The sequence below is a fragment of the Balaenoptera physalus genome, assembly GCF_965194825.1.
Source record: "Balaenoptera physalus genome assembly, chromosome: 2".
Classification (NCBI taxonomy): domain Eukaryota; kingdom Metazoa; phylum Chordata; class Mammalia; order Artiodactyla; family Balaenopteridae; genus Balaenoptera; species Balaenoptera physalus.
In genome coordinates, this window is record NC_138883.1 from 86,154,265 (window position 1) to 86,181,400 (window position 27,136).

At 40.3% G+C, this 27,136-nt stretch overlaps 1 protein-coding gene and 1 pseudogene across 2 annotated transcripts in view; one reads left to right on the top strand and one right to left on the bottom strand.

Annotated features, from left to right (window-relative positions):
- The window catches only part of STARD9 (StAR related lipid transfer domain containing 9), a 133,309-nt gene that overhangs the window by 41,901 nt on the left and 64,272 nt on the right, over positions 1-27,136 (top strand). The window contains exons 4-7 of the mRNA XM_082453057.1: positions 17,726-17,842; positions 19,649-19,681; positions 19,771-19,832; positions 21,727-21,839. Coding sequence (XP_082309183.1) covers positions 17,726-17,842; positions 19,649-19,681; positions 19,771-19,832; positions 21,727-21,839 — 325 coding nt within the window. The remainder of the gene's footprint in view (positions 1-17,725; positions 17,843-19,648; positions 19,682-19,770; positions 19,833-21,726; positions 21,840-27,136) is intronic.
- On the bottom strand, positions 15,159-17,683 carry LOC309656537 (non-selective voltage-gated ion channel VDAC1 pseudogene; annotated as a pseudogene). Its single transcript has one exon. The product of its transcript is annotated as a non-selective voltage-gated ion channel VDAC1 pseudogene (transcript).

Consider the following 27,136-nt stretch of genomic DNA (forward strand, 5'->3'; position numbering starts at 1 on the left):
GTGAATACCGTGGATGAATCAGAACTTCCCAGCCAAGCTGTAACAGTCTTTGCCTGGTCATCAAAGAAACATGTGGTCTTGCGTTATCCTGATGGAAGATTATGCATTTTCTGTTGACTAATTCTGGACGCTTTTCGTGGAGTGCTGCTTTCAATTGGTCTAATTGGGAGCAGTACTTGTTGAAATTAATCATTTTGTTTTCTGGAAGGAGCTTATAATAGAGGACTCCCTTCCAATCCCACCATATACATAACATCACCTTCTTTGGATGAAGACCAGCCTTTGGTGTGGTTGGTGGTGGTTCATTTTGCTTGCCCCACAGTCTCTTCTGTTCCACATTATTGTATCTTCTGTATCCACTTTCCTTTGCCCGTCACAATTTGTTTTAAAAACGGAACGTTTTCATTAAGTTTAAGTAAAGAATTGCATGTGGAAATACGGTGAAGAAGGTTTTTTCCGCTTAACTTACGTAGAATCCAAACATCAAAGTAATTAACATAACCAAGCTGGTGCAAATGATTTGCAGTGCTTGATTTGGATATTTTGAGTATTTCGGCTACCTCCCACATGGTATAACGTTGATTGTTCTCAATTAATGTCTTGATTTGATCGCTATCAACTTCACCTGGTCTACCCGATCTTGGACCATCATCCAGCGAGAAATCTCCAGCACAAAACTTCTCAAACGACTTTTTTTTTTTTCCCGGTTGTGTTGGATCTTCATTGCTGTGCGCGGGCTTTCTCTAGTTGCAGTGAGTGGGGGCTACTCTTCGTTGCGGTGCGCGGGCTTCTCTTTGCGATGGCTTCTCTTGTTTTGGAGCATGGGCTTTAGGCACGTGGGCTTCAGTAGTTGTGGCATGCGGGCTTAGTAGTTGTGGCTCATGGGCTTTAGAGCACAGGCTCAGTAGTTGTGGCACATGGGCTTAGTTGCTCTGCAGCGTGTGGGATCTTCCCGGACCAGGGCTCAAACCCATGTCCCCTGCATTGGCAGGTGTATTCTTAACCACTGCGCCACCAGGGAAGCCTGCAAACCACTTTTGACACGTTTGATCAGTCATAGCACTTTCTCCATACACTGCACAAAACTTTTTTTTTGTATTTTGGTTGCATTTTTACCTTGCTTGAAATAATAAAGCATAATATGCCAAAAATGTTGCTTTTTTCTTCCATCTTCAATATTAAAATAGCTACACAAAAATTCACCAATTTTGATAAGTCTTTTTCAAATGCACTGATATGACAGCTGTCACATACAATCTAACAAAATTGTTTTGAATGAAGTTAAATACAACCAAGTGCTACTAGAGCTATCTTATGGAAAAAAACAAATGAACCTTTTGGCCAACCCAATGAAAGACATGTACTTGGAAAGCTATAAGACACTGCTGAAAGAAATTGAAGATGACACAAACAGGTGGAAAGATATATCATGTTCATGGATTGGAAGAATTAATATCGTTAAAATGACCCTACTACCCAAGGCAGTCTATAGAGTAAACGCAATCCCTATCAAAATACCAATGGCGTTTTTCATAGAACTAGAATAAATCGTTATAAAATTTGTATGGAAACACAAAAGACCCCAAATAGCCAAAGCAATTTTGAGAAAGAAGAACAGAGCTAGAGGTGTCATGCTCCCTGACTACTGACTATACTACAAAGCTACAGTAATGAAAAGAGCATGGTACTGGTACAAAAACAGACACATAGCTCAGTGGAATAGAATAGAGAGCCCAGAAATAAACCCACGCACTTATGATTAATTAATCTATGACAAAGGAGGCAATAATATACAATGGGGAGGAGACAGTCTCTTCAGTAAGTGGTGATGGGAAAACTGGACAGCTACATGTAAAAGAATGAAATTAGAACATTTTCCCACATCATGTACAAAAATAAACTGAAAATGGATTAAAGACCTAAATTTAAGATCAGAAGCCATAAAAATCCTAGAAGAAAACATAGGCAAAACACTCTTTGACATAAATCATAGCAGTATTTTTTTTTTAAATATTTAAGCTTTTTTTAAAAAAAATTTTATTTATTTATTTATTTATTTATGGCTGTGTTTCTGGTAACTGACTGTACTGCTGAACTGAATGAATAAGCATTTTCAGAACTCTGATGAAAAACTGATGAACTCATAAAAGTGCTAACAAAAGATCAAGATGAAAAAAAACAATTAATTACATGGGACTGAGTGAACTGATGAGGATGAGTATAATTTTTGTGACTTTCTGTCTGAATTTAAAAAAAAAAAAAAAAAAAAAAAATCCCACAAGGACTCAGAGGCAAAGAATATACAAATCAATTTTCACTGCAAAGTAAAGGAGCTGTTACAGTGGAGGATTACTGGACTGAATGTCAATATTATGACATAGTATGAGTGTGTTTCATGTTTGGTAATTGCAATCATTGTTGCTTTTGTTGTGGTCATCCATGTACAATGCTTGGTGTCAGTCTGTTTATCTCTTGTAAAAATAAAATGCAGTGTGTGTGTGTGTGTGAAAAAAAAAAAAAAAAATAAATAAATATTTAAGCTTTTTTTAAAAAAAATTTTATTTATTTATTTATTTATTTATGGCTGTGTTGGGTCTTCGTTTCTATGCGAGGGCTTTCTCTAGTTGCGGCAAGTGGGGGCCACTCTTCATCGCGGTGCGTGGGCCTCTCACTGTCGCGGCCTCTCTTCTTGCGGAGCACAGGCTCCAGACGCGCAGGCTCAGTAATTGTGGCTCACGGGCCTAGTTGCTCCGCAACATGTGGGATCCTCCCAGACCAGGGCTCGAACCCGTGTCCCCTGCATTGGCAGGCAGATACTCAACCACTGCGCCACCAGGGAAGCCCCATAGCAGTATTTTTTGATCCATATTCTAAGGCAGAGGAAGCAAAAGCAAAAATAAACAAATGGGAACTATTTAAATTTAAAAGCTTTTGCGCAGCAAAGGAAACCATTGACAAGATGAAAAGACAACCTACTGAGTGGGATAAAATATTTGCAAATGATATGACCGTTAAGGGGTTAACACCCAAAATATATAAATAGCTCATACAACTCAGTATAAAACAAACAAAAAACCAACCTGATTAAAAAATGGGCAAAAGACCTGAATAGACATTTTTCCAAAGAAGACATACAGATGGCCAACAGGCACGTGACAATATGCTTAACATCACTAATCATCAGACAAATGGAACTCAAAACCACAATGAGATATCACCTCACACCTGTCAGAGTGACTATCATCAATGACCACATATAACAAATGTTGGTAAAGATGTGGAGAAAAGGAAACCCTTGTACACTGTTGGTGGGAACGTAAATTGGTGCAGCCACTGTGGAAAACAGTATGGAGGTTCCTCAAAAAACTAAAAATAAAATTACCATATGATCCAGTATTCCACTCCAGGGTATATATCCAAAGAAAATGAAAACACTAATTTGAAAAGATGCATGCACTTCAGTGTTCATAAGCAGCGTTATTTATAATAGCCAAGATATGGAAGCAACCTGAGTGTCCATCAACAGATGAATGGATAAAGAAGATGTGAGATATATATATATATATATATATATATATATATATGTGTGTGTGTGTGTATGTGTGTGTGTGTGTGTATATATATATATATGTGTGTGTGTGTGTGTGTGTGTGTGTGTGTGTGTATATATATATATATATATATATATATCACAGAATACTACTCAGTCATAAAAAAGAATGAAATCTTGCCATTTGAAACAACATGGATGGACCTGGAGGATATTATGCTTAGTGAAATAAATAAGATAAAGACAAATACTGTACATATCACTTATATGTGGAACCTAAAAAATAAAACAAACAAATGAATATAACAAAACAGAAACAAACTGGCACATACAGAGAACAAACTAGTGGTTACCAGTGGGGAGAGGTGAGGGGCAAGATAGGAGTAGGAGATTAAGAGGTACAAACTACTATGTATAAAATAAATAAGCTACAAGGATATATTGTACAACACAGGGAATATAGCCAGTATTTTATAATAACCTTAAATGGAGTATAATCTGTAAAAATTTTTAATCATTATGTTGTACACCTGAAACTAATATGATATTGTAAATCAACTATACCTCAATGTTTTTTGGCTAAGCCGTGTGATATGCGGGATCTTAGTTCCCCGACCAGGGATTGAACCTGCACCCCTTGCATTGGAAGCGCAGAGTTGTAACCACTGGACCGCCAGGGAAGTCCCATATACCTCAATTTTTTAAAAATGAAAGAAAAGAAAACCTTGTCCTTTGCATCACCCCAATATTTAGTCTTATCTTACAACATATCTGATACTCTAAATTTCACCTGGACAGCCATGCATTTTCATTACTCGCAGCTTTACATGTGTTATTCATACTGCCTAGATAATCAACCTAATAATTAAAATCCTACTCATGGCTTGAGGCCCACTTCAGATGTTCCCTGTTTCATGAAGTCTTCCCTGCTTCTTCAGTTGAATTCAGTTCTGTTGAGTGTCTTCCTTTTGCTCTTCCAGGTCAACTCTTCATCGTTTTCTACCTTTTTCTGTGCCCCAAAGGCTAACCTGTTGGACTAATCATTGGGCTTCCTTGCCCTCTGGCTTGAGTTGGGGTTGAATGGTGGAGAGCTCTAGCAGATGGGAGGGAGAGGTTTCCTCCTGAGGGATTGGCTTGGTCTGGCCTCATCTGTTAAGTCATAACTCCTCTCAGTGTGGTGCTCTCCTCATGGTTCTCTTCTTCCAGGTTTTGGTGAATGTTTTTCCCCCTTCGTCCATTTTGGCTCTGAGGTGGTGAATTTCCAGGTACTGGTTCCAGGTTACTCCACTGTCCCTTGTGGTTTTCCTACTTCACACCCACACCTTTGTGAATAGTCTTTTTACTTAATTAAACCTGAATGATTCTAATTTGAATATACCATCTGTTTCTGTTCAGACCCTGATTGATATAGTGCCACAATGTGGTTCTTGTACCTGTAGTACATTTCATTTTATCTTTATGGTTATTTTTTAATTTGATTCAACAGGACTGCAAAATAAATATCTTATGCTTCATTAGCATTTTCATGTATTAAGCATTTTCTCATAATTTACTTCATTTGATTTTTACAATAAACTGTTTACAATAAACATCATCCGTATTTTACTGATGAGGAAAAAGGAAACAAAGCACGTTACTCACACCAGGTCACACAGCTAGTAAGTGGCAGTGCTGGTATCTGTAGGAACCCAGGCCTGACTCAGAATCCAGGGTGCTTTCTGTTGTATTTTTCCTTACATCTTTTTATTAAACTTAAAAAATTTTTTTGAAATGATCACAGATTTACAGAGAAGATGAAAGTACATTCAAAAAAATTTTTCCTGAACCATTTAAAAGTTGCCAACCTGTTACCCAGTTGCCCCAGATACTTGAGTGTGCAGTTTCTTATAGTAAAGGACATTCTTTAACATACCCACAATACAACCTTCAAAACTGGGAATTTAAATTGTTATATTACTACCATCTAATCATTAGATCCCATTTGAGTTTTGCTGATTGTCCCAGTGATGTCCTTTATAGAAAAAGGATCTGGTTCAGAATCACTTGTTGCATTTAGCTGTCTTATGTCTAGTCTAATTCATTCTGGAATAGTTCCTCAGTTTTTCTTTGTATTCATAATCTTGACACTTTGGAAGATTATAGGTGAATTATTTTTTAGAATGTTTCTTAATTTGGTTGTTTAACATCTCCTCATGATTAGATTCAGATTATGCATCTTTGGTAGGAATATCACAGAGTTCACTTTGATTTCTTGATTAAGGTGGTGTCTTGCCAGGCTTCTCCACTGTAAAGTTACTCTTTTCCCTTCTTTGTAATAAATATTTTGTCTAGAGGTACTTTGAAACACTAGGTAAATATCCCATTCCTCATCAAACTTTCGAATTATTTACTTGTTTATATTTGTACTGACTCATGGTTTCCCATTTTATTCAGTGGACGACAGTCTGTTAGTATTACTGTTTGTTATGATGCTCAGATTGTTCCCATTAATGGGAAATGGCATTTAGCCAAGATCTGGGTGCTAGGTGTGATCATTGCTATTGAGATATCACTGTTCCTTTGTCTCCTCAGTAGAGTTAGACAAAGCTAGGGAATATATATTTGCATATACAGATGTATATACACACACACACGCACACAGTTGCATTATATCTATTTACTTATATTGAAACTCATGAGTTCTCACTGATTCTGATCAAATACTCTACAGTTGAAAGAAGAAAGTGTGAAGAGAGAACTTGAGTGCTAGATGGAAGTAAATGAAAAATAACCCAACCAACCTAGCAAATTTGTTTCAGGACGGGGTGCTTGACTAAGGAGAGTTGCGTTCATAGAATTTTGGAAATTTGAGGGCTTACAAATAGTGAAGGTAATTCTTCTGCTTTTTTTCTTTGTGTTCTGTACCACTAGGAATCACTGACCTTGAGCTGCAATTATAAATACTAGTTGCTACTGATACTTTCTAATGGGAATTTTGGATTTCATTCATCTCATGTTGGTATGAGAATAAGAAGATTGTCAATTGTTAAGAACTCTTTAAGTTAGTTGTGTCAGTTATGAACCTCTAAACTCAGAATTGTGAAAATGAATCACAGAAATGTTGAAAATGCTTAAGCGTTTGAGGAATATAGGAATGAAAAGCAGTACACAAGAGGTTATATACTATGAATAACAATATAAAATTTATATATTTGTAGAAAGATGGAAAAGTACAATAAAAATTTATTGTGCTTAGCAATGGCATTTGGTCAGTTATTTAATTTTTTTTTACTCTTTTGGGATGTTGATTATTTTCTTACTGATTTGGAACTACTCATTATATTGCAATATTAAATTGTGGTAAATCTACATTGTAGATAATAAATGCCGTTTGGAGAAGACAGAAGAAAATAAGATGGAAGTATTTTACATTTCAGTCTTTATTTTCCTTCTTTCTGCTAACTAACGCAATATAATGAATGCACTTGGATAAAGACTGAGTGCTTTGGTCTTTTCCAAGTGCCACCTGGTTCTATGGTCATGGCAGTAGCTGTAGGGTCAGAGAAACTTTAAGTGGGGACACTTTGGGAGATTCTTCAGGCCTATGTCATGGTTAAGAAAATTGCAGCCCTTCTGTCTCCTCTTCCCTCTATAGGTGGGAGCTCATGGATCCTTTAGCTTTCCAGGGGTTGTGAGAAGAGGGCTAGTCTATCAATCCCAAGCAGAAGATCCTAGAAAGACCCTGTTATATCCAGCCACAGAGTAATTTTCATTTTAGGGAGTGGTATTCTCATACCACTAAAGGGTTGCATCGTGGGAATGGACCACTGCCACTATAGTTGGGCCTCTTTCATTGAGGCTAAGAACAGATAGCTGCTGATGTCTGTCCTTTTTTGTACCCATACTTCCTTGTTCAAATAAGAGTAATAAAATAACTTCAGTGAAGGGATGAGGCAGAGAGATTTGTTTTGCTGTTTCTGGGGTTACTTGCCTGGATGTTTGTTATTCCTAAGGTGGGAGATCTTTAGTCCTTGGAATGAACTTTCCACAGTTGACAGCCAGGTATTAAGAGATGGCAAGGGGAGGTCTGAAGGTTTTTCAGGGAGAGTAAAGTGACCTAGTTGTTCTGTTGTTTCACCCAGAATTCTGACTTCTTGAAGGATTGAAATGACAAGGATACATTTTAGATTTTGTGGTAGTGCAGTCCTGAGGTCACCCTCACTTAAGAGAGAAGGCCTTTATCTGGGAGACATTATTCAAAGAAGGGACTTATGTGAAAGCAAGCTTAAGACACAGGTTGAGTGCCACCTCTGCTATGAAGATTTTTCTCCTCTAGCCCACGTTCTTTTTTCCTTTTCCAAATATAATATTATGTCTACCCTTCATTCTTTTTCTACAACGTAAAAGTATTGAACTTTTTACTAACTCTGTGGTCATTGTAGATCGAGACAGTATTTCAAATGTCTTTCATATCTCTCACAGCGACCACGCAGTGCTAGGGCCCTGTTAGGAATTTAATAAATACTTGCTGCCGAGGTGAAGAGAAATCCAGTTCTGGGACCTACCCGTCTCAAAACTGGTTTCTTTCAATATAATAAAAAAAGAAGCAGACTCACAGATATAGAGAACAAATTAGTGGTTATGGGGGTTGGGGGGGGCATATAGGGGTGGGGGGGATGGGAGGTACGAACTATTGGGTGTAAGATAAGCTACAAGGATGTATTGTACAACATGGGAAATATAGCCAATATTTTGTAATAACTGTAAATGGAATGTAACCTTTAAAAATTGTATAAAAATTTTAAAAATTAATTAAAAATTAGAAAAGGAAAGACTGGTTTCTTTCAGAATAATGATTCTTCTCACTCCTCATTGGGTATGGCATAGGTTTCAGTTGGCCTTGTTTATCTTTACCTGCATTTCAAAATTTCTGTTGTAGTTTCTTTCTCCTCCTGTTCCTTGGAAACTGTTTAAACAGCAATTTCCATGGTATACATTGCATGGATATACATATATGATATGAATAAATATGGGAAATAAATCTCTCTGTAGTTCACAGGGTAAAGTGGAGAAACCAAATCGGAAATCTAGTTTCATCTGTTCAAAGTCAAATGTAGGCCGTTGCCTGTTTTCTCTGGAAAAATCTGCTACAAAAAACCAGGGGCAGGACCCAAATGATGTTGATTAACCCCTAGCTGGGCTTACAGTGGGAATGGACTGTGAACATTTGTACTGGGCAGAGACCCAAAGATCAGTGACCTGCAGTGGCGTTGAGGGACTGGCCTGACATTTATAAAGAGTGGACAGCATTTCCTGATACTTTGTGGGGCTGTTTTGGCAAAGCTAGCACAGATGAGGCTTTCTTTCCCTTCCTAGATACCTTGTTTGCTCTTTGGGTAAGCTATAGCCAGGTGGACAGTGGGTCCTGGGCTGTGGCTTAGATAGACTTGGATACCTGATGGGTGGGGCTATAGCATGCTTTCCTACTGAGAAATTAAATAGAATTTTAAATTAAAATATTTAGTTGTCTAATTATAAATATAGGGAAAACTGTACTTAAGAGTATCATAAATAACTATAGTAAAATAAAAAATAAAAACAATTGGGTTCAGTTATTATCCTCATTGTATTCAAGTATTCCTAATTACTATAGTTACATCAGAATTTAAGACCTGAAAGGGACATTAGATATTATCTAGGAATAGAACAAAAGTCTGAAAGAGTAAGCTGTACACCAAAATGTTAACAATGGTTATCTCTAAATGGTGGGAGTATTTTTATCAGCATTTTCTGGGTTTTTTTTCTATTTTAAATATATTTATTTATGTAATAAAACATTATAAGAATACTTCTCATGGTGAATACTCAAATACTGATCCTTGTCAGTAAACATGACATCTATTACTGCATTAAGTAGCAGTGTTACTAAAAGGGAAAAAAAAGTCTTCTGGTACAATCCTTTTAACAGTGGAGTTATAGACCAAGAGAGATACGTGATGTTTAAAATCCATTTAAATGGAATACATCATAGAATTTAAAGCTGTTTTCTCATAAATATTTCTTAGGTAAATTAACAAAAACTGGTGAAGAATTTCTTTTCTGTGTGAAAATCATAGTTTATAATAGCAATTTCATTTTATAATAGAAACGTATGGGTCAAAAGGTACAGATTTCCAGCTATAAAATGAATAAGTCATGGGGATATGATGTACAGCATGGTGACTATAGTTAATAATACTGTATGCATATTTGAAAGTAACTAGGCGGGTGGATTGTGAAAGATCACAGCAGGAAAAAAAAATTGTAACTATGTGTGGTGATGGATGTTAACTAGATTTATTGTGGTGATCATTTTTTTAAAAATTATTTATTTATTTATTTATTTATTTATTTATTTATTTATTTTTGGCTGTGTTGGGTCTTTGTTGCTGTGTGCGGGCTTTCTCTAGTTGTGGCGAGTGGTGGCTACTCTTTGTTGAGGTGCGCGGGCTTCTCATTGCTGTGGCTTCTTTTGTTGCAGAGCACGGGCTCTAGGCGTGCGGGCTTCAGTAGTTGTGGCACGTGGGCTCAGTAGTTGTGGCTCACGGGCTCTAGAGCGCAGACTCAGTAGTTGCAGCGCATGGGCTTAGTTGCTCCACGGCATGTGACACCTTCCTGGACCAGGGCTCGAACCCGTGTCCCCTGCATTGGCAGGCGGATTCTTAACCACTGCGCCACCACGGAAGCCCTGTGGTGATCATTTTGTGGTATATAGAAATGTTGAATCATTATGTTATATACCTGAAACTAATATGTCAATTATACCTCAATTTTTTAAAAAGCCTGGGAAAAAAGAGAAATGTATGAAGCCTTTCTGTGGGCAAGTATTAAGGGTTAAGAACTTCATGTATTTTATTGGCTAGGTAACCTCTCTCTCAGTTACATGATTTTCATACTTATAGAAGGGAAAGAATGATCCTTAGGCCCTAGCAAAACCGATAAGACATGAAGAAAGAGTTAAAATTTCTTTTTATGTTAATGGTTTCTGAAGATTTTTTAGAAATGAATATTTAATAGGATGGAAGGTAGAAGTTTTTTGAAAGCTATCTATGTGAAGTTGGGGCATATTAACTATGGTGTCTGTATTTGGATATCTGTTTTCCAAAAGTCCATGGTTCTTTTAAAGTACATGGGAGTACCAGAGAGAATGTTAACTCTTTTGAGTACTCCTTATACCAAAAAATGGAAAAAAATAAAGTGTAGTAACAACAGCAACAAAAATTAGCGCAGTAAAGTGCTTACTTTGTACCATTGTTCTTAAAGTTTTACATGTATTTACACAGTTAATCCTCTCAAAAACCCTGTGAGTTTTAGGTGCTTTTTAATCTCCATTTCACAGGTGAGGAAACTGAGGGAAGGTTACTTGCCCCAGGAACCAGGTTCTGAATCTATTAAGCTGCGAAGCCTGTGTTCTTAACCATTAAACTATAAGTGTAGCTGTTTAGAGGAAGGCAAATTATTCTAAGCCCTTTCCCCAACTCCAGGCCTCATTGTTATATTTTGTACATGAATACTCTCTTCAAATAATAGGCCCTGAACCCTAGTTTTCTGTACTGCTGCCACAAGTTTGGAGATAGGATGGGTCAGTAGATGCACAAATAGTACCAGCTGTACCTCATGGTCTCTGTGTGATGAGAAGTAAAAGTAAGTACAACTCTGGGCTACTTGAGGTTTTCCTAAGCAACTAACAGCATTAGTGAAAACATATGTTTGAATAGTTTCCAGAGTTGTCTAGAATTATTTTCCAGTTTAAAGATGCCTACTAACACACGGTTTTTAGATTTATTTTTAACTAACATTTTTCCCTCCTTGAAATGTCCCTCTTACTTCTCACTTATCAACAATTTTTTTTTAATAGTTATTTATTTAGGCTGCGTCAGGTCTTAGTTGCAGTACGCGGGATCTTCATTGCGGTGTGCGGGATCTTTTTTAGTTGCGGCATGCTTGTGGGATCTAGTTCGCCGACCAGGGATCGAACTTGAGCCCCCTGCATTGGGAGCATGGAGTCTTGCCCACTGGACCACCAGGGAAGTTCCAACAATTTCTGATACCTGTATTTGAAATCAATATTTATTTCATCATTTTGAACCCTTTTTCATCCTAAATTGAAATCGCAGTTTTTTTGTTGTTGTTGTTGTTGTTATGAGTCTACTTGGGGCTCAGAGAACGTAGTATACAATAGAAAGAACTACAGAGCTACCAAAAACAAGCAAACAAGCAAAAAATCTATCAGTGAAAAGTTCCTTTAGGAAAATACAGCGCAACCATTATTCTTGGACCTTAAACAGTCATCATGAAATCTCCAGAGACATAGTTGATTCTAACTGCTTTTGAGAAGGGTATGTCTGTTAAATGTCACTGATATCAGGGAAGTCCATTCCTTGAGATTTATCTTGTGGATCTTCTTTTTAAAAAATAGACTTTATTTGTTAGAGCAGTTTTAGGTTTACAGAAAAATTGAGCACAAAGTGCAGAGAGATCCCATATACCTCCTGCCCCCAAACTATCAACATTGCACACTAATTGTGGTACATTCATTGCAGGTGGTGAACCTAGATTGACTGATGTATCATCTAATGTCCATAGCTTATATTAGGGTTCATTTTTGGTTTTGTTCATTCTTGGGTTTGACAAATGTATAGTGACATGTACACCATTATAGTATCGTAGAGAGTAGTTTCAGTGCCCTAAAAATCCTCTGCACTCCACCTGTCATCTGTCCCTCCCCCAACCCCTCCCAGTCACTGATCTTTTTACTGTCTCCATAGTTTTACCTTTTCCAGAAATTCATATAGTTGGAATCATACAGTAAGTAGCCTTTTCAGATTGGCTTCTTTCACTTAGCAATGTGCATTTAAGTTTCCTCCATGTTTTTTCATGGCATGATAGCTCATTTCTTTTTAGCACTGAATAATATCCTGTCGTCTGGATGTACCCCAGTTTACACATTCACCTATTGAAGGACACCTTGGTTGCTTCCAAGTTTTGGCAATTATGAATAAAGCTTCTGTAAACATCTGTGTGCAGCTTTTCGTGTGGATATGTTTTCAGCCGCTTTGGGTAAATACCAAGGAGCATGCTTGCCACATTGTATGTTAAGAATAATATGTTTAAATGGAATATTACTCAGCCATAAAAAGAAATGAAATTGAGTTATTTGTAGTGAGGTGGATGGACCTAGAGTCTGTCATACAGAGTGAAGTAAGTCAGAAAGAAAAACAAATACTGTATGCTAACACATATATATGGAATCTAAAAAAAAAAATGGTTCTGAAGAACCTAGGGGCAGGACAGGAATAAAGATGCAGACGTAGAGAATGGACTTGAGGACACGGGGAGGGGGAAGGGTAAACTGGGATGAAGTGAGAGAGTTTCATGGACTTATATATACTACCAAATGTAAAATAGATAGCTAGTGGGAAGCAGCTGCATAGCACAGGGAGATCAGCTTGGTGCTTTGTGACCACCTAGAGGGGTGGGATAGGGAGGGTGGGAGGGAGACGTAAGAGGGAGGAGATACAGGGATATATGTATATGTATAGCTGATTCACTTTGTTATAAAGCAGAAACTAACACACCATTGTAAAGCAATTATACTCCAATAAAGATGTTAAAGGAAAAAGAATAATGTTTAGTTTTGTAAATAAAAACACAAAAAACAAAAAACTGGCAAAATGTCTTCCAAAGTGTCTGTACCATTCTGCATTCCCACCAACAATGAATGAGATTTCCTATTGCTCCATATCCTTGTCAGCATTTGGTGTTGTCAGTGTGTTGGATTTTGGCCATTCTAACAGGTGTGTGGTGGTATCTCCGTGTTTTAATTTGCAACCCTAATGACATACGATGTTGAACATCAAAAATTCTGGTTCCTAGATTCAGTTGCCCTTAGGAAATGGGTATTGCTAGGGATTTTGGTTTGGGCTTCAGGTGTTGTGAGTCCCAATACAGAAGCATCCAGTGGACTATCCCCTATCTAGCGAATCCTTAAAAAGACTGGAAGTGCTGTGTCACATAAAATTAACCTGTCTGTTGAATGCTTTCTTCTGTTTATATTCCAGAAAAAATAAAGTTACACTGCTCATCTCTCCTCCTGAACTGGACCCTCTAGCTTTAGATTGCCTTTTGGTGATTTATTTTAGCCTTCAAACTGTTCTTGGTATTCATATTGAGCTGTTTCCATCTGCTTCATTATAATACCACAGTCAGAGTGAACCACGGTGTCATCTGGCTCTGTTGTGCTCTGTTTAGGGCTGTGGTTTTTCCTAGAATTTATGAAGAGCTAAGCCTCACAGTTCTTGAAGAATGGAATCTTAACTTTCTACCAGTTCCACATTTGGAGGCTACTAGTTTTGCTTGTTCACATCTTTTACTGTTGAGTGAAAATGGTATCTTCAAAGATGTTTTTCATAAAACCTGCAGGTGATTATTTGAATTTGGATAAAGACATGGGCAGAGTAACATTCTGTTGTCTTCCTTTACAATCCACTGAGCTCATTCTGCTCTGGTGTGTGAGTGGTGGGAAGAAATAACACTTTCACTAGATGTGGCCTTGCTCTGTCTGCACCTCTGTTTCCACTTTCTGCTGGAGCACTAGAAAGAAAGGTTGAGTTTTGGGGAACATTTCCAACTAGTAAATGGGTGGCAGCCAACTCAAGTGGTCTGGTGAAGAGAAATAACCTCTCCTTCCTTCGGTCCCTGGGAATTTTACCAAGACAGATGTCAGAAGGCAAAGAGAACTCTGCCCAATTTTCAGCTTTGCTAATATAGAGGTGAATGAATGGCGAGTACAGAGCTGGGAGGGAGATTGGGGAATGGGGTGGGAATGGTCCAAGGTCCAAATCTTTCACCACTCCCTGGGTTATTTTGGCCCTATGCCTGAATATTAGAAGCACTAAAAAACAAACAAAACATAAATAGTTCATTGGTCAAGAAGCATAACTATAGCTGCTAAAACAGAATAGGGTAGTATGGTCTTAGGTCAGCAGCTGCTATCTTCGTTCCCGTGGTCCCTAATTACGTGTGTTATCTCACTTAATCTTCACAACAAACCTGTGATATAGTTACAAAATATCCACTTTACTGGGAAAGAAACTGAGGCTTACAAATTTTAAGTAAAATTTTGTGGGACCATACAGATTTGTATGGTCCCACAGCTATGAACCATAAGAACAATATTCCAATTTGGAACCAATTTGGAACCGTATCAGGAGATTCACAGAATTTAAGGGAAAGTAGAAAAATGAGCAGGAAACCATGGGGCCCTAGGTGGCAGGGAAGCCAGGCAAAGCCATATCACAGAATAGTCTGATTTGAGCACCACACTTGGCACTTGTACATTCAGGATGTAGTACTGATGGACTTTCGATGCCAACAAGGAGAATTTATTCCTTTGTTTTTGTGTCATTCTTTGAAAATTCAAGTGCAAGCACCTAGTTGGCAGGCCTCATTTCACATGTTCGTGTTCTAGCCACCAGGAGGTGGAGAGGGTTTCCTGGACTATTTGGCTTCCGTCGGGGAGGGTTGGGCCCTGCTTCCGACCAAGACTGACACAGTCAGGTTCCCCCCTCAGATAGGAAGAGTATTACAAAGGGTAAATGCCCACCATACCAGCTGTGTATGCAGATGTCCATGTGGCATTCTGCTGAGGACTGGTTCAGCTGGAAGCTATGCCTTCCCCATAAGCCAGGCTGTTTTGTCCTGAGCCTGGGGTCTGCCTGACAGAGTCCAACAGGACTTTCAGACACTACACAAAGTATAGGGGTTTTCATAGGAGGACCTCTGGCTGTTTCTGATTCATTAAAGCTGACCACTACAGAGATGAGTGACGGTGGAAGCAGTCAGCTGTTAGGATCAGTTTGAAGAGGCAGCATGTAGAAAAGGGCCCCATAGGGAAAACTCCTCCCTAACTTCTGGACTTAACTGATTCTCAGTGTGGTGTCTTGAGAACCTGAATTTGTGTGACATGTTACTGGGCAGTATTTCATTGTAGCTTTACCTGATTAACCATATTAAACTTTTTTTTTTTTTTTTTGGTAATGGGAAGGAAAAAGAATTAATGTACATGGTTTTTCTTTACTAATTTGCTTGCATGTCTTTGCCCTTCTCCCAGACTCTTTTTGCCTTAAGGTTAGGGACCATATATATCAATTTTGTGTCTTTAATGTCTAGCCTTGTGCCCGGCATACAGTAGGCACTTTGAAAAATATTTGACTGACTGAATGAATGAATTTTCATTAGCAATCTTTTTTTTTTTTTTAAGGTTTCAATATTTTATTCAAGTTTTATTTTAAGTGATGTTAATTATAGCATTTGAAGGAGAGGAACTAATTCCACATGAAATGGAAGACTCTAAAACGTACCTATTAAACTGCTAAAAAATAAAACCGAGTGGCGAGAATACAACAGAAGTTCAGTTTAGATTCAGAGTGTTGTCACCATGTGATTACAGTTACAGAGACTCTTCCCAGCTTGCAGCTGGAGCTCTTAGAAGCTATTTCATACTGTGCTGCAAGGGCAAAAAAACACAACATGAGAAAAAACACAATTAAGTCCTGAATTATTGGCTTCATCACATCTGCCTTCTCCACCCCAAAATGGCACAAAAGAAACAGCTACCACGCTCTGCAGACTACTTTTGGTGTAAAAGAGGTGATGGATTGGGGTGGAAAAAATCCCTGCCTAAAAAAGTCCCTTTCAGATAAGTTTGTATACACCATCAAAGAGCCTCTCCTCAATCAGGGTAGGAAACCAAGGTTCAATTCTCAGGAAGTCACAATTTCATTAATTTACTCAATACGAATTTACAAATTACAAAGTGCCTGCAAATTATCAACTTCCACTTGCAGCCATTTCTAGGTAAAAAAGAAACCTGACATCTCTAGAGGGGCGAGCAAGCTCCCCCTCAAGTCTACAGCTGAAAGGACCTTTTTTGAAATTGGGTTTCTTCTGTACCTCTGCAAGGGTTACACCCTAAAGCTGAATCATCTTTAACCTGGAAGTCTAACATGATATTTAGCGATACTTGCATCCCAGACATACAACATTAAAAGGTACACTAAATTCTGAAGGTAGCTATGCTGCAAAATAGTTTAAAATTAAACGATTGTACAGTTTTCATTTATGCTTGAAACTCCAGTCCTAGACCAAGCTTGTGGCCACCAGCGTTGACATTCTTGCCATCCAGCAGAGCTGACAGTGTCAGTTTGATACCTGGCTTTAGGGTCTGAGTATATCCTAACCCTATCAGGCTGGAGCTATTCACTTTAGCCAAGAGGCAGGCGTCAGGGTCGATCTGGTACTTGGCTGTTATTCCGAAGTGAGTGTTACTGTTTCCCGTTGTCCAGGCCAGATTAACAGTAGTCTCCAACTTGTTCACTTTCTGATAAGTGGAGCCGCCAAACTCTGTCCCATCACTTACATTAGTGTGAAGCTGGAACTCATCCGTCTTGTAGCCAACCGCAACGTTGCTCTGGGTCACTCGAGACTTTGCGGTCTCAAAATTCACCTGGTAGCCAGCCAGCCAGCCCTCATAACCCAGCACCAGAGCACCCCGGGTGGAAGGCCCGGCAATGTCGAAATCGACGTCACAACCCAGGTTGATATGTTCCCACTTGTACCCTGTCTTGATTTTAGCATTTTTTTCCCCCAGTGTTTGGTGAGAAGGATGAATCGAAGGTCAGCTTCAGGCCACGTGCCAGCTGATCTTCCACAGTAATCTCCGTGCCCAGTGTGTTGTCGGTGTTCCATTTCTCCATAAACTTTAGACCATATTTGGTCCATCTGTACTTGGTTTCCAGACTGCCCGTCACTTTGGTGGTCTCGGTGTTGGCTGAACCTGAGCTTGTAAATTCCAGTCCATTCTCAGATTTTGTTTTCAAATCAACTTTTATTAAGCCAAATCCATAGCCCTTGGTGAAGACATCCCTGGCAGATTTGCCAAGATCAGCATACGTGGGAGGCACAGCCATCTTCTGCTCAGAAGCGGTGGCAGTCAGCAATCTTTTTTTGAAACTGAATTGATTCTCATAAAACAGTGGGGAACTTATGGTCATGGATGTTTGAAACATTTTATATTATTTTAGGTTAAAAAATAATTTAAGAGCTGCTGTGGGAAGAAGGACCAGAGTGACACGCTCTCTATTTTTATTGTTATAGGTGTTCCGGGATTTGGGGACTGAAGTACTGTCTGCAGCTGCCAGAGGCTACAACATGTGCCTTTTTGCCTATGGGCAGACAGGCTCTGGGAAGACATACACCATGTTGGGCACCCCAGTGAGTATTGGCATTGGAATGTGATGTCTTCCTAAAGCCACAGCAAGCCTGAATCTTGCATTGTCCTTGCCACTGAGAGAGGATGTGAGTTTCATAGTCAGTCAACTTCAGTAAGATTTAATGGGTCCTATTCTGTATTAAGAATGCGTTTCTTCACACTCACAGACTTAGAGAACAAATTTATGGCTACCGGGGAGGAAGGGTGGGGTGAGGGATAGTTAGGGAGTTTGGGATTGACATGTACACAGTGCTATATTTAAAATGGATAACCAACAAGGACCTACTGTATAGCACAGGGAACTCTGCTCAGTAGTATTATGTAACAACCTAAATGGGAAAAAATTTGAAAAAGAATAGATACATGTATATCTATAACTGAATCACTCTGCTATACACCTGGAACTCACACAATATTGTTAATCAGCTATATAACTTTTTTTTTTTTATAGTTTTATTTATTTATTTTTATTTTTTTTGGTTGCGTTGAGTCTTCGTTTCTGTGCGAGGGCTTTCTCTAGTTGCGGCAAGTGGGGGCCACTGTTCATCACCGTGCGCGGGCCTCTCGCTATCGCGGCCTCTCTTGTTGCGGAGCACAGGCTCCAGACGCGCAGGCTCAGTAATTGTGGCTCACGGGCCTAGTTGCTCTGCGGCATGTGGGATCTTCCCAAACCAGGGCTTGAACCCCTGTCCCCTGCATTGGCAGGCAGATTCTCAACCACTGCGCCACCAGGGAAGCCCTATATAACTTTTTATAAAATAAAAAGTTAAAAAAAAAGAATGTTTCTCAGCACTTCAATTGAAAGGTAAACTTTGAATAATTAGCCTCTCTTTATTACACCCTGAAGAACCTTAGAATTTTACAACTCCCTTTGATGTCACAGACCTTGTCAGTCCTGAATTTCTCATATCATTTCCAAGTTCATCACCTGTAGCTTTTTAACACCTTTGGTGTAGACAAGTCCCAGCCTGAGTGTTAAGTGCTGGCTAAGGCCATGTGGATATGGGGCTATGTGTGTGTTCGATCTGAGTGTTCAGAAAGAAGCAGGAGAACCAGCTACTGGGATGGGAGCTTTCAAAAGTGTGTAGGACTTATGAGAGCCTTCCTTTATCATGGAAAATTGGGAGGGTAGAGTTCCTTAAGAACACCTCTTTGTTTTAGGCTTAGAAGTACCCTGGTGAGATGAACTGGTAGGGCAGGTGACAACACCACATAGGGACATTCTCTAGGATGTTATTCCTCCTGGAAGATTATCCCTGCTGCCGTGGGCCCAGATCATTGCTTACTACGTCCATGTTTAGCCTGATTTTATAGATTTTAAATTAAAAGAAGAAAATGCCCAATAACCCAGGGGTGTAAAGCCCTTAACCTGAGTATAAGTTAGCACTGGATCCAAGATGAAAAAAAGAAGCCGCTTCTCTCTAAATGTGTGTTTTGAACACCTGTGTACTCTAGTCCTCCTGTGTGTGCAGGGTTAGGAGATAGGGTTCTGGGAGGGACCACCATGGTAAAGTGGTTTCATCCAAGAAGGATGTAACCTTCTCTGCATGAAAGTATGTACCTGGGCTTGCTAGCTTCTTCTCTCTTCCTTCTTACGGTGGTGATCTGCCTCTCATCTGGTACATTCCTCCCATGAGAGCCTCCTGAGAGCACTGGCAAATAGAGTCTTCCACATACCGCCGGGGAAGCTGCCTGAAGTGAAGAGGCTAGCACAAGGAGCCCACCCCTGCTGAGGGTGGGCCCTGGGTGTTGGGGGGAGAGCATCACCGTGAGTGAACAGTAATGCTTTCTTCTCTTCTGTTCTCCAGGCCTCTGTTGGGCTGACACCACGGATATGTGAGGTATAGACTCTCTTTTGACTGGATCCCCTCAAAGTAGGTCTTCTTTGTACACTCCCTTCAGTGAAACTCCAACCCTCTGGTTTGTGCAGGGTCTCTTTGTCAGGGAGGAAAACTGTGCCCCGCTGCCTTCCTCCTGCAGAATAAAAGTAAGGTAAGAACCTGTCAGGCTCTGCAGCCTGAAGCGTTTCTGTTTCCACTCCAGAGCTGTCCTCTCTGCTTCCAGAGTCGCTCAGAGGAATGGAGAAAAGCCACAGCAGAAATATCTTGCAGTACAAGATGAAAAACTTCCTTAGGTTTTAGGTTGTAGGAAACTTAGTTCCTATCCTCAGGCTTAACAAGCCGGTGTCTCCTGTGGACCAGCTTCCCCTGGCTAGCTGGTTTCCTTTCCTTTATTTTCTGTAGTTTCATACTAGCTTTTGGGATTTCTGTTCCAGCCCCCTCCTGGGTGGTTCTCCAGGTCAGTAGTTCCCAAACTCTAGTTCCTAGACTAGTGCTGGCTACCCCAACGTGACGTTTTAACCAGTCTGAACTGTAAATGTTGGCAGAAGGTTACCAATTGCCCTGAATTCTCTGTATTCTTTTTTTGTTTGTTTTTGGTGTTCAATGTCCTTGTTTAAAAACATGAGACATAATTCATATACCATAAAATTCACACTTTTAAAGAATATATTTCAATGATTTTTTTTTTATATTTACAAGGTTGTTCAACCATCATCACTATCTAATTACATAACATTTTCATTACCCTAAAAAGAATAACTGTCTGGGTTTTTTTTGTTTTGTTTTTTATAAATTTATTTATTTATTTATTTTTTGCTGTGTTGGGTCTGTTGCTGTGCGCGGTCTTTCTCTAGTTGCGGCGAGCGGGGGCTATTCTTCATTGCGGTGCGTGAGCTTCTCATTGCGGTGGCTTCTCTTGTTGTGGAGCACGGGCTCTAGGCGCGCAGGCTTCAGTATTTGTGACTCGCAGGCTCTAGAGCGCAGGCTCAGTAGTTGTGGCGCACGGGCTCTAGAGCACAGGCTCAGTAGTTGCTCCGCGGCATGTGGGATCTTCCCGGACCAGGGCTTGAACCCGTGTCCCCTGCATTGGCAGGCAGATTCTTAACTGCTGCGCCACCAGGGAAGCCCAACTGTCTGTTTTTAAAATTACATGATTGTGAACACTATTTTTTCATTTTTTAAGTTTATAAAGTAAAAATTTGCAAACCTCTATGTGTATAAACATATACATATATGTTAGGTGTTCTGTTGTCCATGAAATCTGGGAACCACTATTCTAAGAGATATCTGGAGTTCCTGTGTCCAAATATGAGAAGATTAAGGAGAAAAATTTTATAAGAAGAGTGTGCAGAGAGCAGCTTTGAACTGGAGCCGTTTTTTTCTGACTGCTGGCTCCACAGGCAAGCATCTGTGTTCCAGTGAGGAAGACCTTTCTGTGAGAAGTCTGCTTTCTTATTTAACAAAATATTTACTGATTTTAATTAAGAATTGTAGCTGTGTTATTATTTTAAAAAGGCATAAAATGCCAGTAGATACCAATAAGACAGCATATCTTAAACAGAATCCTAGTGTGTAAGACAGGTAAAATGAGAATTGTGCTACTTAAGTTAGGGGTGGGGAGCAGACCCTTCTCACTTAGCTTCCCTTGTTGCTCAGCATGGCCCTTGAGATGCCTTCAGTAAATAATAGAGCTCAAAGATCACATTTGAAAACCACTTCAAGAAACATGCTTGTAGACTCTATGCTGTGGGGGCCTGATCGAGGCACAGGCTGGTGGCAGCCTAAACCCATGCTGAAATAGCCTCTTGAAGGCTAAACTTGAATCAGCACTGACACTGTAAACCTGAAACTGTGGCGTAATGACAGCCAATGCTCAAAACCCTATTGTACACATGCAGAACGAGACTCAAGAGGGAAACCTGGCGTGACCAAGGTCTTAGAGTGTCAGAGGTAGAACTAGAACTAGGACCTTCTGATTCTTGGCTTAGTGTTTTTCCCACATTTTTTCAAGATCTAATTATATGCCTTTTTCTACATGTCTCTAGCTTCCTGGAAATCTATAATGAACGAGTGCGGGATCTGCTGAAACAGTCTGATCAAAAAAAGACCTATAATCTGCGGGTCCGGGAGCACCCAGAGATGGGGCCCTATGTACAAGGTGAGCCACTGTGGTCCTGGAAGTCTGAGACCAAACTGAAGCCTGGGAAGCTCTCCTGACGGTCGCTGATTCATTCAACAAACGTATAATGAATACTTACTGTGTGCCAGCTACTGGTATTAGATGCCAAATAGGTACCAATAAATAGAAAAGGCAGTCTTGCCCTCCCAGGCAAGGTTATACGCTTGTGGGGGTGAGTCAGAAAACAAGCACTACTTACAGTTGTGATAAAGGCTAATAAAAAGTTAAATAGATACAGTGATGGCAAAGAACACTGGGTGGTGTAGGCAACCCATCTGCATAGCATGGTGAGGAAAGCTTCCCTGAGGAGGTAACATTTTAAACTGAACCTGGAGGGGATACAGGAGCCAGTTGTGTGAAGAATGGCGTAGCAAGGGGAAGAGTGTTTCAGGTTGAGGGAGCGGCATGGGCTAGAGCCCTGAGTGAAGGGCTTGGTGGTGTCAAGGAGGCCAGTGTGTCTAAAGCATGGTGAGTGAGGGGGAAAGTGATATGGAATAGTGTTGGGTCTGTGGTGCCAGGTCCAGCAGGGCTGGGACTGATTCCCAGGTCAGCCAGTCTCCTTTTCAGGGTACTTTCTGTTCCAGTGGTGGTAATAGTCAGGGACGTGGGGAGATGTCAGACATGGAGCAGGGTCTACTTGCTGCTTCCTCATCAAGCACTGATACTTGGTGTTTGGTTCCATCTGTCTTATTCCATTAGGCTGAGTCTTGCTATTAAGTAGAAACTGTTGGGTTCTTTTGTGGGGGAAGCTCTTATTTAAATCTTGACAAGGAGAGGGACATGAAAGATCAAGAGCTGGTCTCTTCTCTGATCAGGGCATGGCTAATGGCTGACTCAGTAGGTGTGCCAGTCACTGATTCTGCTATCTGAGTCTTTTCCCAAATGTTCCATCGTAATTGGCAGCCTGGAAACAATGATGAAAATACCGTTTACTTTGCTAGGAGCCAGTTGGAGATTCCTCTGTAAAACTCTGTGGATATATATTTCTGTGTAAAGCGATAATTTGAAGGCAGACCATGAGTGGATGCAGTAGTGCCACAGTTTCTCATCTTTTAATTAATTTTTATCTTAATGTGCTTTTTGGGTGTGCTGGGCGGATAGGGGGAGTGACTAGAGGAGACCTCAGATGTAGTCCTGATGTCTTCGTTGCACAGAAGATGAAATGAAGTCTGGAAGAAGTTAAAGGATGTTCCCAAAGTTGCACAGCCGGTTGGGGCAGGGTTGGAACTGGGAACCTTTTCTAGGACTGGAAGAGAAGAATGGGACAGAATCCTGTACATGGAGGAAACCTACGATCATAGGTTCTTTGACTGGCATAGTACCTGAAACCCCGAGAATTCACGCGGGGTGGTACAGCTTGGGTTATATACTCAAGGTCAGTGACAGGATCAGACTTAAATCTCAGGGCTCTTCTGGATACCTTCATGAGTGAACCCTTGTGGAGAGGAAGGATGCTTGGTAAGAAATAATTCTAAACCAGCAAAAAGTCTCTTAGGTCCTTTGGGTTACATGTTTCTTAAAGTTGGTCTGGACTTTCTCAAATCATTACAAATATAGGTGGACATTTCTCTTATTTCCTAGTGAAGGAGCCATAAGCTCACATAGTATAGAGCCAGCCTTGGAAGCCAAGACCCTGAATAGTCACTCTGAACTTATTCCCATTACTACCCTCTGATGGCATTACAGCAAACTTTTTATTTTTAAAAATGTTTGCTTTCTTTATTCATTTAGCATTTGTATTACCTGCCAGTTTGTCTGTCTCCCTTTAGCTCATATATTCTGTGAACACGATTCCAAAGCAGAAAGTAGTTTCTGCTTTGAAAACAATTCTACAGGAATTTATTGAGTACTTGCTGGATGCCTATACCATTCAGGTTGCCATGGGGAAATATGAAAGATACAAGGCCTTTAGAGAACTTGTAGTTCCAGTTTAGAACTATAAGCCTGAACTTGATAGCTGCCTAAATCCAAGAAAAGAAAAGGGGTAGCCTCTTACTTTTCATTAAAAATTTTATGAATTAGATGACAGATTAAGTTGAAATCTGAGATGTACAGGGCCCTGCCCAAAGCACACGTAAAAGCCCAATGGTTACAGGGTCTAAAGTGATAATTTAAGTGAGACAAAGACACTATCGTATTTTTGCTTTGGTCTTTATCTTAATATACAGGGATGGGTACAAAGCAGGAGGTTGTTGGAAGTGGGTAGTTGGGACTCTGAAAAAAATTATTTTGTATTTTCTTTGTACTCGTTCTGCACATAACAGGAGTATTTTTGTGTGTTTGTTTTTTTAATTCTTACACTTTTTTTTCCTTGCCTTTCTACACTGACTAGGACCTCTAGTACCATATGAAATAAGAGTGGTAACAGTATTTAGTTTTGTTCCCAGGGGAAAGCTTCAGCATTTTACCGTGGTGTTTGCAGTAGCATTTGTTGTTAATAGATGCTGTTTATCACACACTTCTCAAACTATCTGTGAGGAAGGACCAGTTTTTAAAAAAATTTCCAATCCATGGCAAACAAATACTTTGATAAAATAAAGATGAATTACTAGAAAAAAAAGAAAAAGACATCTTAATTATAAGCCCAAATTCTTCTTTATTAGATTCAAAAGATATAAAATCTGTCATATTGTTGTAAAGATTTCTGTACCTATCTCATTGCACATCAGTAACTGTTTGAGAACTGGCTCCAGTCTGTGCAGCAGCTTTGAGAAGCACTGCCTTAGCAGGTTAAGGGAACTCTCTTTTATATCTTAGTTTTCTAAGAGTTTTTATTTTTTAATTTTGAAACAAACTTTTGAAAAAGTTGCAAATATAGTATAAAGAACTTTTTTTTATTTTTATTTTTTTTAATTTTTGGCTGCATTGGGTCTTCGTTGCTGTGCGCAGGCTTTCTCTAGTTGCGGCGAGCGGGGGCTACTCTTTGTTGCGGTGCACGGGCTTCTCACTGCGGTGGCTTCTCTTGTTGCGGAGCATGGGCTCTAGGCGTGTGCGCTTCAGTAGTTGTGGCACGAGGGTTCAGTAGTTGTGGTTCACGGGCTCTTGAGCGCGGGCTCAGCAGTTGTGGCGCATGGGCTTTGTTGCTCTGTGGCACGTGGGATCTTCCCCGACCAGGGTTCGAACCCGTGTCCCCTGCATTGGCAGGCGGATTCTTAACCACTGCGCCACCAGGGAAGTCCCTAAAGAACTTTTTTACTTGAACCATTTGAGGGTAAATTGCCAACCTAATGACCCTTATCCCCTGATTATTTTAGGGTGTTTTTCTTTCAAACAGGAATGTTCTCCTGTATAGTTACAACACAACCATCCAAATCAGGAAATTAACTTTGATGCATTACTACCATCTGATTCTTAGAACCCATTTAAGTTTCACTAATTGTCCCAGTAATTGTCCATTTGAGAGTTAAGGGTTGCCTTTGGTTAGGGTGTCTCTCTAGTGTTCTCCAGTCTGGAAGGCTCCTTGGTCTCTCTTGACTGTCATGAACTTGACACCATTAATTTTGATATGTCCCATTACTCATGATTTTTAATTTCCTCACTTAAGGTCATATCTACCAGGCTTCTTCACTCTGAAATTGCTGTTTTCCTTTTGTAAACAACAAGTGTTTTTTGTGGGTGCAGTACTGTGAAACCATGTATGTGTCCTATCCTCATCTGACTTTCAGTTTATTTATTAATGTATTTATGTTGGCATAGACTTATGGTTTCTTATTTTATTGAATGAGTCGCCTTCTGTTACTACTATTTTTTATTTTGATGCTCCAATTATTCCAGATTTAGCCAATGGAATCCCCTTCAGGTGTGTTCCTGTGACATTTTGGCATATCACCATCATTTTTTGAGCACTTCCTTGCTTTCTGACAGGAGATGTTCAAGGTTCGTCTGCTTTCCCTGCCTCAGTCTTTGAATCAGCCATTTCTCCCAGGAGCCCTGGTTCTTCTTTTTTTCTTTTTAATTGAAGTAGAGTTGATTTACAATGTTGTGTTAATTTCTGCTGTACAGCAAAGTGATTCAGCTATACATATATATACATTCTTTTTTTTAATATTCTTTTCCATTTTGGTTTGTCTCAGGATATTGAATATAGTTCCCTGTGCTAGACAGTAGGACCTTGTTGTTTATCCATTCTATATGTAATCTGGTCCTTTTTATTGGAGAAAAGTTTTTGGAAGCCAAGATCTAAGTGCTAGGTATGCTCATTGCTTTTGAGATGTTGCAACTCCTAGTCCTTCTGAGTGGATGGAGCTAATATATGTTCACACCAGTACTTCCAACTGCAGTCCAACACGACAGGGTTCATTCTGGATTTCTCCCTTTCCAGATTGGTAATTCCTTTATCCAAAGGTGGAAATGCTTCTTTGATCGGTCCCTCCACCCCCGTGTGTAATGAGTCTCCTTGTCATTGCTGTCCTCTCTCTTATGTGGATGCCCGCCTCACCTGGCTGAGCCCCTCACCACAGGAAGCCATGCTCACCATGCCCGCATCCCAGCGCTCCGTGCAGGGCTGCCTGTCCCCACCCCTCGCTGTGCAGGTACCTTCCATACCCCTCTTGGTCTTGGTATTCTTTTGCTGGGCCACCTCCTCACGCCAACTTAGAAATCTTGTTCCGCTGCCTGTCTCTCTGTGGTGATGCCTTTCTCTCCTTGTTGGGCCTCTGACTTCTCACGGCAGGCTGCCGCCATACATGGGCAGCCTGCTCACCTTCCCCGGGCTCCCATGCCCTGCCCTGGGCTGCCTCCGTGGGGATGCTCTGCTCAGCCCACCAGGCTCTGACTTTCTGTGCTGGGCTGCCACCCGTGTCGTCCCCTCCTCACCCCAGTCTCACGCCAGGCCTTCCCTCTGCGGGGACGCCGTCCTCATTCTTCTCAGGCTGTTCGCCCTGATGTGGTTGCCTGCCTTGCTCTGCTCTACTTAAGGACTTTAGGACTAAATTGTTCAGGAAAGGGAAATGGAAGGGGTTCTAGGAATTTTTAAAAATATATAAACAGCTATTGAATATTTTAAAAGTATGTATTTATTTATTTATTTATTTATTTATTTATTTATTTATTTTGGCTGCGTCAGGTCTTAGTTGTGGCATGCAGGATCTTCCGTTGCAGCAGCCGGGCTCTTTTTGTGGCGCATGGGCTTCTCTCTAGTTGTGGCATGTGAGCTCCAGAGCGCGCGGGCTCAGTAGTTGCAGTGCGTGAGCTCCAGAGCACGTGGGCTCTGTGGCATGTGGGCTCTGTAGTTGCAGCACGCAGACTTAGTTGCCTCGCAGCACGTGGGATCTTAG